Raw genomic sequence first — 12,777 nt, forward strand, 5'->3', positions numbered from 1 at the left:
GATGGCTGTGGGTTCTAAACCATATAACCATTTTTACCTCTCTTTGCTTACATTCATTAAGCAAAGCTAAGTTACCCTTTCAGACAGGCAGAAGAGTAACCTTACCCTTTACTATGTACATACAACAGGAGACTTTTGGATACTTACGATGGCTCTGTTTGACTTCATTTTTGAGGAGAGAGGGGCGAGTGCTGCAGTCTTCACTAAAATGTACTCCTCACCTCACCCTAAGGCATCCCTTTGTATTTTCCCATATCTTTAAACAAACCGTTTTCTTAGGATGGATTGTGAAGCCCAGAGATTAGCCTGATTTGATGACGTCACACAGACATGGATTCTGAGCTTAATTACACAGCTCCTTCTACAGGCCATGCCCTCTTAAGTAAAATAAGAACACTCATCTTGCAAGGCAATGCGGAATTACAGATTTAAGAAGCTGATACATGTAAGACAGTTACCCCAGTATCTAATGCCTACTGAGCACTGGATATATGCCTCCTGCTCTTCTCCTAGCCATAGACTCTTCTCATTTCTGCGCACACGCGCGCGCACACACACACACACACACACACACACACGCACCCTCTCTCTCTCCTACCTGCACGCTATACAGGGCTCACTGTTAATTCCAGACTCCAGAAGGATAGCAGTTCAGGCTCATGAATATAAAATTAAATTATAGGACCCCCAAACTGCAGAAACTTTAAGCTGGAGAGGGCCTTAGCAGCAATAGAATTTCAAGTTTAAAAATGAGGAAATGAGGAAAAAAGTTTATTATCCTTATTATCTATCCCAATGGCAAAAAGTGTTTTAGTTACAATTACTGTATTAAATCCCAGAGATCCTGACTCTACCTTGACTGTCTTATTCACAGAAGACTCTAAAGAGAGTTTATGCCACCAACTTCAATTGGCAAGGATCAGACATGGTAAGTCGCTTTTCCAACATGCGGCAGAGAATTCACGTTAAGGCCCAGATCTCCTGACATCCCCAGTGCTCTACATGATACTCCATGGTGCCCCCAAGTTGTCTTCTCCCATATGGACAAAAGTTCTGCAGAACAGAAGTGCACCGCCCTGGAATCTCAAGGAGTCTAGACTTATTTGAACACAATATGGACGGGGTCCTCTCTCTTCCACCCTGGACCTCATCAAATCACCCACCCAATTTTGAGCTACCTTCAGAAGACACTCCTGACTTCTCCAACCCAAAATGATAATCTTCTCTTCTGCCTGGCCATGACGACAATCTTACCCACCCATGTTAGAATCTGATTACATATTTTTTGTCTTATTTTCAATGCCTGTGTCTGATCTAATCAACTAGATTGGTTTCTTCTTTGAGGAAACAGGTAAGTTCTTGTGCTTCCTTCTTACCTTTTACATCCTTAACACACTGCTAATGTGTACCACGCTCTCAAGAAACACCTATTGCTTACGTGAAGCTCTGAATGTTCCTTTACCTATGGGTGGATTCATTCGTTTATCCACTGCCCACCTAGAAGGTGAATTCCACCAAGCCAAGGACTTGCCTATTTACTCACCTCCCTATTTTCAGTGCCTTCTGAAGCAGTGCTCACGACAGGGTAGGTACTCAATAACAATTAAATAAATTCAGACCCTTCTGAGTAGCCTGTAGTGATCTCAGTACTTATTTTTACCTGTAATGCTCTGAATTTCTGGTTGACCCATCTCCCTCTCCTAGAGAGTAAGTCACTTATTGAAAGAAAAAACTGGCCATGGGGAAGATGATTGATAAGTGATTTTTTAATAAATGAATAATAAAGGAGCTACAGATCTCTACATCTACTCTCCAGATAAATATTCTATGCCTAAAGAGAGAGACCCGTCAACATACAATGACAGTAACGGCTAAGTTCTGTTCTAAGACAGATCAATGAAAAGGGATTATGAAAATACAGAGGAAGACCTAAGAAGTAGCCTTACTTGAGCTCATCAACAAGAACATGCCACACCGACTTCTGTTAAGTAAAATAAAATGTGTTTCAAAAAATCTTTGCTCACGGAATGACCAAGAGGACAATGAGAGCAAAAAAAAAAAAGAGACACATTTCCCTACGTAGAGCTGTACTCACCTTCAGCCACATCGTCGTCCACGGTTAACTTAAGGCTTTTTCCTCTCCGCACCACCCGGACGGTGTGCCATTCATTGTCATTGAGCTTCTGCCCCGCGTACAGGGTCTCAGGTCCTTTGCCTAAGGACGATGGTAAGTGCCAAAATTAGAACTGATTCTGAAAGTAGTGATCATGGTATCAGAACTGTCAAAGCCACACTGGTGCACAGAACCCAGGAGCATTCAAGGAATCATACGTGCGCCCCGCCACCAAAGTCCATCCCAGTGTCACTGCCCCAACAGGGTGTTCCACAACTGTCCCCAAATGCAAAAGTCTCAACTCATATGGACACTGGTAAAGCAGTGAAAGAAATATGTGCCCTCCTTGGTCTACAGAGAGAAAGTCCTAAACCACCAAGGGCAGTAAGTGAACATTTATAAAAAACAGTAGTCAGCTGTCATTTTGTTTCCCAAAGTCTTAGATTTCAGATGAATTTCTTGAAGATACAGGAAATTCATCACTCATTTTCAGAATAACTTGATCACTTAGGCATAATACACCAGTCTGGCTTTTGGAGTATCCATCAGTTGGATGAGAAAAGGTTCTGTAATATACACGCTTAACTTGATATTGCCATCAACCCACAGTCCTACCGGAATACAGTAACCATAGAAATCAAAACAGTAATCATCACAATAAAAATGTTGAGGTCTAACCCCTATGAGAAGTAATGCTCCTGAAGGGAATGTGAGGGGCCCCAGGACTTATCCCATTGTTCATCATCCTCCAAAAAGATCTCAATATCTAAAAAAGTGAAATAATGGAAAATTCCAAAATTGAACCCTTTCAGGTCTAAAGTATGTTTAGGAGAAAGTGCCACCAGATAAAGAAATAAACCAAGTTATCTCAAAAGATCCAGGATCCAAATGCTCAAGAGGATGTTCAGGTGTACGCTAGGAAAAATCAGGTTCAACAAGGAATTACAGTACTTAGAGGCCAAAGATGACAAGATAAACACTGAGGCATTATAAGAATTTGGTTAGTAATGGAGGGAGAATGTCATGTTTTGCTCAACACTGAACTGAGATGTAAATTTAAAAGACAAAGAAGATCACATAAACCAGAGAACTTAGACCAAGTTCCAAGTTCACTACGTGGCTAGCTGAGCCTTTGCAGAAGGACTCCACATGAGTCTTCCTAGACTGGTCAATGACTATGAAGAAAGCCCTATCTCTGGAAGTAACTTGGGAAAAAAAGATGAACATGTAACTAGCCAATATATCCCTATGTTATTATGCTTCTGAAATATTTCAGCGTATAGCTGTATCCAACATTTAAGAACACAGTAGGTGCTATAATGAGCACTTACTGAACAACTGATACATGCATAGGTCTTTATTTCTTTGGAAACCATCAACTAAGGTCAATACATTTTTATCAAACTAATTTTGAGAGCTCTATTCTATAGCTTTGACTGGCCACTACACCCCCTCCTCTGCCTCCAAGACTCCAAAACAGTGCTGTATACATTTAGGGAAGAAAATTTTAAAAAATAGTATCACTTGGGTAAATTTCTTTTAAACTGGACCCTTTAATTCTTAATTATTATTGTTGGTACCGAATGCTCTTTTTAAGAGTAATGATGGAGTGTCTCAGTGGCTCAGACAGTTAAGCAGCCAACTCTTGCTTTTGGCTCAGGTCACAATGTCAGTATCCTGGATCCAGCCCCTAGCCCCATCAAGCTCTGCAGGAAACACACTCAGCAGGAATCTTCTTCAGGACTTTTTTTCTCTCTTCCTCTGCCTCTCCCCTGGCTCACTCAGTTTCTCTAATATAAATAAATAAACAAATAAATAAATAAATATTTTTTAAAAAAGTATAATGATAGCAGTTGAAGTTTGGAGAAATTTTCTTCTTGAAAAATAAAGGTTTTCAAAGTTAAAAGGTCTCTTTTAATTAAAATGTACACAACAGGTCATTTATATCTTTTTCTTTTTTTTAGAACGTATCTATATCTCAAGTGCAATGCAAATGCACATGAATCCTAAGAAATCAATGAAGAAATTAAAAATGGACTGAATGTACCCAAAACTGGGTATGATGCCATGAGATCAATGAATCTGAGGAGGAAAAAATTCCATGATAAGCCATTTTATATTCAATTTTAGCTGTTGTTTGTGAGTATGCCTGTCTTAATATTAGCTAAAGCCTATACATTATAATAGAATTTTTCCTACATCTCACCTCATTAGACAACGTTGTTCATTATCTCATTAAATTCAGATCTAAGATTGATGTAACAGTCGCCTTCACAATGGCAAACTGTGCAGGCATTGAGAGAAAATGGGCCACATCATGTGGGTGCTTTGAAGCAAGAACAGATGTTCTCAGGAGAAACAAATCTGCCTTTGTTTTTTTGCGTGTTCTTATCCTCTTTATTCTACATGCAAATGCTCCAATAAGAGATAGAAATGTAAAGAAAGACATAAGAAACACGGGCTACGGAGGTAGCACTGTGACAAAGACCAGCTATTCAAACATCTGTAGGTTGGCATCCACTCTTCAGGCAATGTTTGTACCTCACCTTGTTTTCACAATTTGGGACAAAGTGAGAGGGAGAAATACTAACACCAACATGGTCACAAGTACCGACATGGCCACATTGGTGTCATATTAGTCATCAGTGTAAAACGAGCTTTGCAATCAGCCCAGTGTGTTTTAAATGCTGGGTGACATTTTGCAGGTGCTTGGAATTTTCTTGTGTCAAATTCAGACAAAAAAATATTTAACTGTCCTTTTGACTCTAAAACTTCAGGATGTGATGGTCTATGACCAAACAGGTAGGGAAAGACCTGAAACCCCTCATGCCCTACCGCTTGGCTACAGTTGCTATCTCCAACCCCAATAATTCTCATGACTCTGCCAGGAGGAAAAAAAAAAAAAAAATTCCATACCCATACCATTACAATGGTAGGGAAATGAACATTATTCAATATTCATTTTCAAGCAATAAATACAGAAATCCCAGCGAGCATCCGAAAAAGTCTCTTCCTCCAAAAGTGGAAAGTCAATGGCATTTATCTTTAATCAAGCCAAAAGGTCAATGCATCCCTACCAGAGAGAAAGTGATTTTAAACGCAGCTGGAAATGTAGGCAAACAGAGGGCAAGAACAAATCTAATTTGTAGCCTAAGCGTACAGCGGGATTGGTAAGTGATACAAGATGTAGATACAAGCTGAAAGCTAAAACATACACATTGTTAGGTCTTCAGAGAAGGAGGATTTAAGTCTAGGCAAGACTTCCCCGGCAGAGTCAAGCATCAGTAAAACAATGAATGTGAAGACAAGGATTAGACCAAGAGGAGAAACTTCTTTTTTTTTTTTTTTTTTAAGTTGCAATTTAAAATAGAACTGATAGGAATTTAATTTCTAAAAATTAAAAGGAAAAAGCCTCAAAGCCACTTATTTTTTTACATTGTCCTTCTTCTCTTTTGTAGCAGGGAGAAATGGGTTCTGTGATTCGGTACATCCTGGATATATGAATTAAAGGGATGCTTCCTTAAGCTGTTCACATAGTAACTACTGATCTCACACACACAAAAAGAAATCAACATTTGATTCTCTTTAGGTTGCTTAGGTCATCACCATTTGATCTAAACACAGGAAGCGAAAAACTTATCTGAGACCCTATAGTTGAATTTCCCAAGTAATGACCTCCGTGACTGGAGTAAAGAAGCAAAATCCCAGCTGGAGATTTCCGGGATGCAGAGGTCGGTAGAAGCGAGTGTTCAACTGTTTACTACCACCGGAAAAAGAGCCTTTAATGAATCCTTTGGGCGATACTACCAAATTCCCACTCTTGACCCTGTCTTGCTGCAAACTTACTTGGCATCATCTCTTAGTTAAGACTGGTCTCACCGACGATGGTCTAATTGTCTGATGAATGTAGACAGAGGAGATGTCACAGATGAATAATTTAAGATGATTTTCCTGACCTATCCCTACAGGAACCCTGTGGAAGGCTTATTTCTTCCAGAAGCCGGAACTAAGAGTAAAGTCAAAGTGAAAAGTTAGGAGAAAGGCATTCTTTGGGAGAGGAATCATTGCTGATTGCTTGAAGGAAGATGACGCTTAGATGTAAGCAGATCGTTCCCTCTGGGGGGGACAGGGAATAGGAGCATGTGGGAAAAAAGTCTGTATTTGGGGATCTCTAAAGGCACACACTTTCACAAGGTGGACTTTGGCTCTTGAAAGTTTTGAACCTACTGCGTTGGTTTCTTTTTACGATTGCGTTGTTTTTGTTGTTGCTTTTTGGTAGAGTCCTCAGAGCGCATGAATTTACCATTCCCCCCAGGAGCAACGTAACCAGCACAACTACAGGACACCCCAATATGCATTCGTTCGTCAACAAATTTCGAAAACCTGCCCAGACCAATGAAACCAGAATGTTTTGCTCATACACAGGGAGCAGAAATTCCTTCCATCTGCCACAAAGGATGATCTCCAAAACTGGGTGGGTAAGGCGGGAAACTTACTTCACTTGGGGTCAGGAGGCAGGGGCAGGCATTAAGAGCACACTATCTATACCATAATCACTTTGCTTTACCTGAACATCTTTCTATTTGTGCAGGAGAGAGAAACGATGACTTGATTTCCCTTGGTTAGCTATTTCTACAATGCATACAAAAATATGAAATTCACTCCCTTAGAAAGGTATAGCAAAAGACATGTGATTATACATCTAAATGGCATGATAAAGAAAATACTCGAAATGACTGTGTTAGCTTTAAAGAACACCAAAAGTATTTAAAAAGAGAAAACTTACCTTCATTTCCACCAGCACCCTAGGTAGGCCAGCTGAACTAATACAAACCTTTTAATAAGCTTAGAGCACCGTGTCTTGGATCAGTCTCCCTCCCCACCCCAAACACCCCCAAGAGAGGAGATCAGGCAAATAATAGCAGGGGTGCGTAGGGGAGTGGGACTACAGACTAAGGAGGGCGACACAGAAATAGGAAAGAAGCACCTCATTTTCTGTTCAAAGCCGTTTCAGATTCTGGATGTTTTCTTGGGGCTGACAACCCAACAGAGAGTAAGAGGTATTTTGTTTTTATAAACTCATTTTTTTTCCCAAAAGCATTCATTTTCTTTGAAAAAAAAAATTTAAATCATTTACTTATAGAGGCAGTTTGGTGAAACACCTCAAAGAGGTCCTTCCATTCTCACAGGAGTCCTGGAGTCTCAGAGACGGCTGTCACTTTCAACAACAGACGTGAAAGCAGGACATTTTCTGGAAGTCTTCTGTTAAGAAGTCTCCCAGTGAGGTGTATGAGAAAGACAAGCAACCCAGTTATTCCAGCAGAGCATATGTATCCTCCTGGAGACCCAGTTTATCGTTAAAACCCACTAAAAACACCACCACCAATTATTGGGCTTGAGTAAGTAAATGGCCCATCAAGCCGACCACAGACAACATACTCAACTATGAACTGCCTTCACTTCTGCTAGGGTTCACCCTCCACTCTGCTCACACAGCCCTGTTGCTAACCTCTCAGTGTATCACAGGGACTACCCAGTCACACACTGCACAATTATTAACTGAGCACCAACACAGGACCAGGCACGGTGCCAGGGTGAAGGGTGGGGAGACAACAGGACAGAGAAGGTCCCCCGGCCCTTTCGATGCCTACAGCCTGGCTGGGAGCGGGGAAGGAGAAAGGACAATACCAATCGGCTGGACGGAGGGCTCCTAAGTGAGGCGGCCAGAGCGGGCTTTCTGTGGAGGTGCACCGAGAAGGAGCCAAACATGCAAATATCTGCTCCAATGGGAAGAGCAAACGCAGAAACCCAGGACGTGCTTGATCACAAAACACCCCGCTGTGGCTGGAACTTGTGCCCAAGGAAGAGAGTGCGGTGGGCGAGAAGGCAGAAGAGTACGCAGAGGCCAGACCACAAGGAGACCGAAAGGGCATGGTACAGAACCTGAATGCTCTTCTAAATGCACCTGGGAGCCACGGGAGGGTTCCGGCAAGGGGATCCTATGATTTAACTTAAGTTTTAAAAATCATTCTGGTTGCTGTGAGTACACTGGACCCAAAAAGGCCAATAATGGAAACAAGGAGATCTCGGGGAAGCTGCTAAAGGCAGAAAATGAAGGTGACTTGGTCTCGGATGGTAGCGGGAGAAATGGACGTGGTGAGATGTGGGGTGTGTGCTAGAGCTGAGGTCAACAAGACTTGAGGTCGGTTTGGAAGGTGGACTAGGAGCAAGGTGGACTAAGAGGAATCCCCAGTGACTCCTAGATTCATTCTGAGAACGCAGGTCATAGAAGCACCTTGAATGAGAAGCAGAGATTCTAGAAAATGCAAGACATACTTGATCCTACCAGCCAGCGGAGCTTGCTTCAGTTCCCCGCACCTTCCCTACCCAGCATCAGTCACACTCAGCACCAGCTCCTGGCAGCTTCCTACTGCTTGGAGTGTGGCTCAAAGTCCACTGACTGCCAGATTTTCTTAGCACGGTATTAATCTGTACCATGGGCCACCATGGCCTACTGATGACACAGGGTTAGCAGGTTTCTGCTGTCCTTCTTACCCTCCCTCTATGCCTCCCCTTCCCTTTGTCTTCCATCCATCCCCCCCCCTCCCTTTCCCCCTTAATTCCTGCGAGCTTTCACTTATGCACACTGGCCCCTGCTTGGGAATGGAGCACGACGTGCCGTGTGCCTCCCATGACAAAGCAAACCCCAGCAGCCCACTCAGTTGGATCTCTACATTGTGATCACACTGTAAAATGAACCCTCTCATCTTGGCTAGGAGAACAGCATCTCAATTTTGAAATGGAATGAATCCAGGGCAGATATCTCTCCGAAGGAACAAATGGCTCCACAAAAGATGAGAAAAAATCCTGCCCCCAATTTACTGCTAAATCTCTACCTTAAGTCATAAATTTACAGCAATGCTCAGGAGTGGGATGCTGAGGACAGTGTCAAGATTTCATGTGATAATCTCTCTCCATGAAGCCACTTTTCAAGAGATGAGGGCAATTTGTTCAGGGATAGACAGAAAAATGGTTTTGTGGATATTGATTCTACTCTTACTTAAAAAAAAAAAAAAAAACTTCTTAATACTTCCCCCCACCATTATCATGATACAATTAATACAAATCAGGCTGCCTATGATCATTTAAAACGTTATTGTGCCTTAGGGTCTTTCTGACTCTGTGATCATATTGTTGCACTAAAGACACAGATGTTGAAGACGATGGTGACTGAGCTAAAGAGATTTGAACCAAGATATGCACTAGAACCTGCTCTCCTAATATCCTCCTAATCAATGCCTGTTTAAGCCCGTTTCCTTCTGAATTGACTCCTTAGTAATAAAAAGCAAAATAAAAAATGTCCAGTTAGGAATTTAAAGGTATAGTTAATTAATCCTAATAATTAATATTTTGCTGTAAGGAGGAATTAAGGAAGGCATAATACAAACATCTTCCATTACTCCTCTTCCATAGACTTTCACAACTTTTCTACCTCCACCCACCCCCTCCTGGCTCCCAACCCTTCCAGCTGGGAGTGTGCACCTCTCCAGTAACCGGGCTGTGCTTGTCCTCTATATTCATCGTTCTGTCCCTGCTATTACAGATCTACATATACATTTGTTTGCATCCACTGCCTCCAAGTCTGCGCCCTTTGAAGGAGAACATGCTACCTTTATTATCCCCAGCAACGAAGCCGAGTACCTTACACCAAGAAGATGCTCAACATACTTGGGGGGGAAAAAAAACTAGTAGAAGAATAAGTAGAGTTAGATAGATTACATATCAGTCTAGTAAGCAGGTCGAGGGAGGGAGAAGAAATGCAAGGGGAGTAGGAGAGAACTGAAGACTGCATTTAAAAAAAAAATATTACTTATTTATTTGACAGAGAGAAAGAGAAAAAGAGCAAAAGAGAGAGGGAACACAAGCAGGGGGAGTGGGAGAGAGAAAAGCAGGCTTCCCGCGGAGCAGGACCCTGGGATCATGACCTGAGCCTAAGGCAGACACTTAACGACTGAGCCACCCTGGCGCCCCTGCAGACTGTATTTTAGCAACAGAATAAACTGGACCAATTTGGGAAGATATTCAGTACAGTAATAAATACATATAACCGAATTAATAAAATTGGATGAGAGAAATAAAGGACACAGTAAATTGATTGAGGGTAGAGGAAGAAGAAGAAGAGGGAGTAGAAGAGGTTTGTACATTGCATTCTGGCAGCTGAGTGAATTAGGCGCTAATTCCTAATTCATCTTGGAGCTAAAAGACACCAGGCAGCAGATATAAATAAGACACTACTTTTTATTTTAAATATTTTTTTTCCCCCCAGCCAGGAAAAAAAAAAAAAATACTGTTTTCTGAGAAACTGATATGAGGATTGAGAGAAAGCTTCCAGTTACTTTGCATACATGATCTTCTCTAGTTTCCCAATATGAAGCTGATATGGTTTCCTTCAACTTTGCAAGGAAAGAAGTAGCACAGAATGCCATAACCTGCCAAGGCCACGCAGCTACAGAACATGGCCTCCAGACTGTCTGCAAGATGTCCCCGCTGTCCTCAGGGCTTCACCACGTGTATGCCCCCGGGTGGACCCAGTCTAAAGATGGGAGGCGGAATAAGGCATGGGCAGGGAAAGGACATGGGAGAAGTGGGAGAGTACAGTGAAATAATAAACAGAAAATCTAATGTGGGGGATCAATGAAAAGTAGGACCTGATTTCACTTTTTAAAAATTTATTTGTAAGACAAGGACCAAGCCCTAACCTAGTAATAAAACCAAAAGAAGGTTGAAGTTTATATTAGAAACAAAAATGGGTTGCAACAGATCATGGCTATGTACACCTGCAGCAGGCACTTTGGTCCCTGCATCATGTCTCCTGGGCCAAGTTCAGATTTCGGCCATGGAAGCAGTCAACCGATGTTAGCTCACACGTGACCCAACAGCCCCCATCTCAAGCAGGGCCAGCTGTTTGGCCTTCTCTCAGGTCAAGGGTGTCTTCATTGCCTGCATGCGAGTGCAACCAAGTAGGGGCTGTCAAACAATGGGAGGGACAAAGCTAATAGATTAATTCCCCCAAATCTGTCATCGGAGTGGACAATTCTTGGAGGCATTCATTACAACACCCTCCATCTCCCCCACATCCACTTGACAATGGATATTCCCATTGGTGTTTCTTTCTTCACTGCTCATGCTCTCTGCTACTTCACTCCCACTTTTGGCGATCCCTCCCAAATAAACCACCTGACCTGAGTCCTTGTCTCAGGCTCTGCTCTCAAGGGAGTTAGACTAAGGTGACACACAGTGCTTCATCATTTCCTCCCTGGTAATTCAAATATTACAACAACCCTGTGAAGTAGGGAATATCAATGCTTCTGATAAGATCCAGAAAGGTTAAGTGACTTTCCCAAGGTCACAGGTTATTAAATCATGAAAATAAAACAAGAAGCTAGGCTTCGCAGATGAAACTCCATAGATGGAGCTCTCCCATCAACCTCTAGCTTCCTAAAGTCTATAAAGTCCAAAAAGAACAGACAACAATGGTCTTCTCTCACCATTAAGGGTAGACACAGGGGCTGTGGTTGAAAATTTTCCAAATAGTGACCAAATTCTTGAGCTTTTGAGGACATGCATGGGTCTCTGAGGGAAATCAGCAGGCTTTCCACCATGAGGATCCATAGGACCCAAAAGGACCATGGAGGGTTTTTGAGAAGGTGAGATCACCGTCACTCTTAATTAGCTTAGGTTTATTCGAGACAAAAATTAAGACATGCATCTCCATACCCAGTGCCCCTCCTGGCTCTATGTTCCAAAATCACCACTGTGTCTCAGCTGGGAAGTTTATTTTAGATAGAAAAATACAGTCACTAGATTTTCAAAGTATCCTGAGGCAAAGAGCTCTGAAATGGCACCCCATGAGTGCAGCACCTCCTTTCCACAATAGAAAGACTAAATCTGAGGTAAGAATGGAAAAGCAGTGGTATTTCTAGCCTATCTCCTTGGGATGATAATTACAAGGTCTATCAGCTTACAAGATTGATGGTATTAGCTGACCACCCACCGTGAACAGAGGCAGTTGCCACATGGGATGGTCCCGTTACCTGGCTGTACCCTTTTATCCTCTTAATATCTGCTTTGTGCAGTTGGGGGATCCAGGGAGCTAGATTAGCAGAACAATCACTCTACTCTGCCCCTAGTTCACTAAGACGATGATCCTTCTCCCTCTTAAAATAATACATACGTAGGTTTGAAAATATGAGAAATTATAGCTCTCCGTCTCACTAGAAATATCATCTCTTTATGGTACCCACTAAAATAAAACTTGCAAGACAAGCACATAGAGGAAAAAATTAAAACCAGAGCATTAATAAAAATAGATCGAGGATATTTAAATTCAAATGTATTTGCCTCCCTTGAAGTGAGACTTAAAGGCAACTGGTTCCTCATCAAATGTGGCCTTGGGCAAGGCATGCAAGTGGCTACCTGGGCAATAAGAGTCACTTTCCTGTGCTGTCTTTACAACGTTGTGCAATGGTTTGGATATAGCAGAGAAGTGAACTTCCTACCCCCGATTGCTTTATCCATGCACCCTAAATTCCTGATAGAACTGAGGGCATCAAGCAGAAGGAAACTGTTCCTGTTACGCAGGATGAAGTCACCACCCCTCTTAT

General features: G+C 42.2%; 1 protein-coding gene across 32 annotated transcripts in view; it reads right to left on the reverse strand.

Annotated features, from left to right (window-relative positions):
• The window catches only part of NRXN3 (neurexin 3), a 1,559,048-nt gene that overhangs the window by 820,348 nt on the left and 725,923 nt on the right, over window positions 1–12,777 (reverse strand). For all 32 annotated transcript variants that reach the window (XR_009399188.1, XR_009399187.1, XR_009399186.1 and 29 more), the window contains one exon: window positions 2,096–2,215. Coding sequence is in view for 28 of the 32 variants with exons in the window: in XM_059373628.1 (XP_059229611.1) it covers window positions 2,096–2,215 (120 nt within the window). In the remaining 4 variants the exon portion in view is untranslated. The remainder of the gene's footprint in view (window positions 1–2,095; window positions 2,216–12,777) is intronic.

Source organism: Mustela nigripes, chromosome 13 (genome assembly GCF_022355385.1).
Source record: "Mustela nigripes isolate SB6536 chromosome 13, MUSNIG.SB6536, whole genome shotgun sequence".
In the NCBI taxonomy this organism is placed as follows: Eukaryota; Metazoa; Chordata; class Mammalia; order Carnivora; family Mustelidae; genus Mustela; species Mustela nigripes.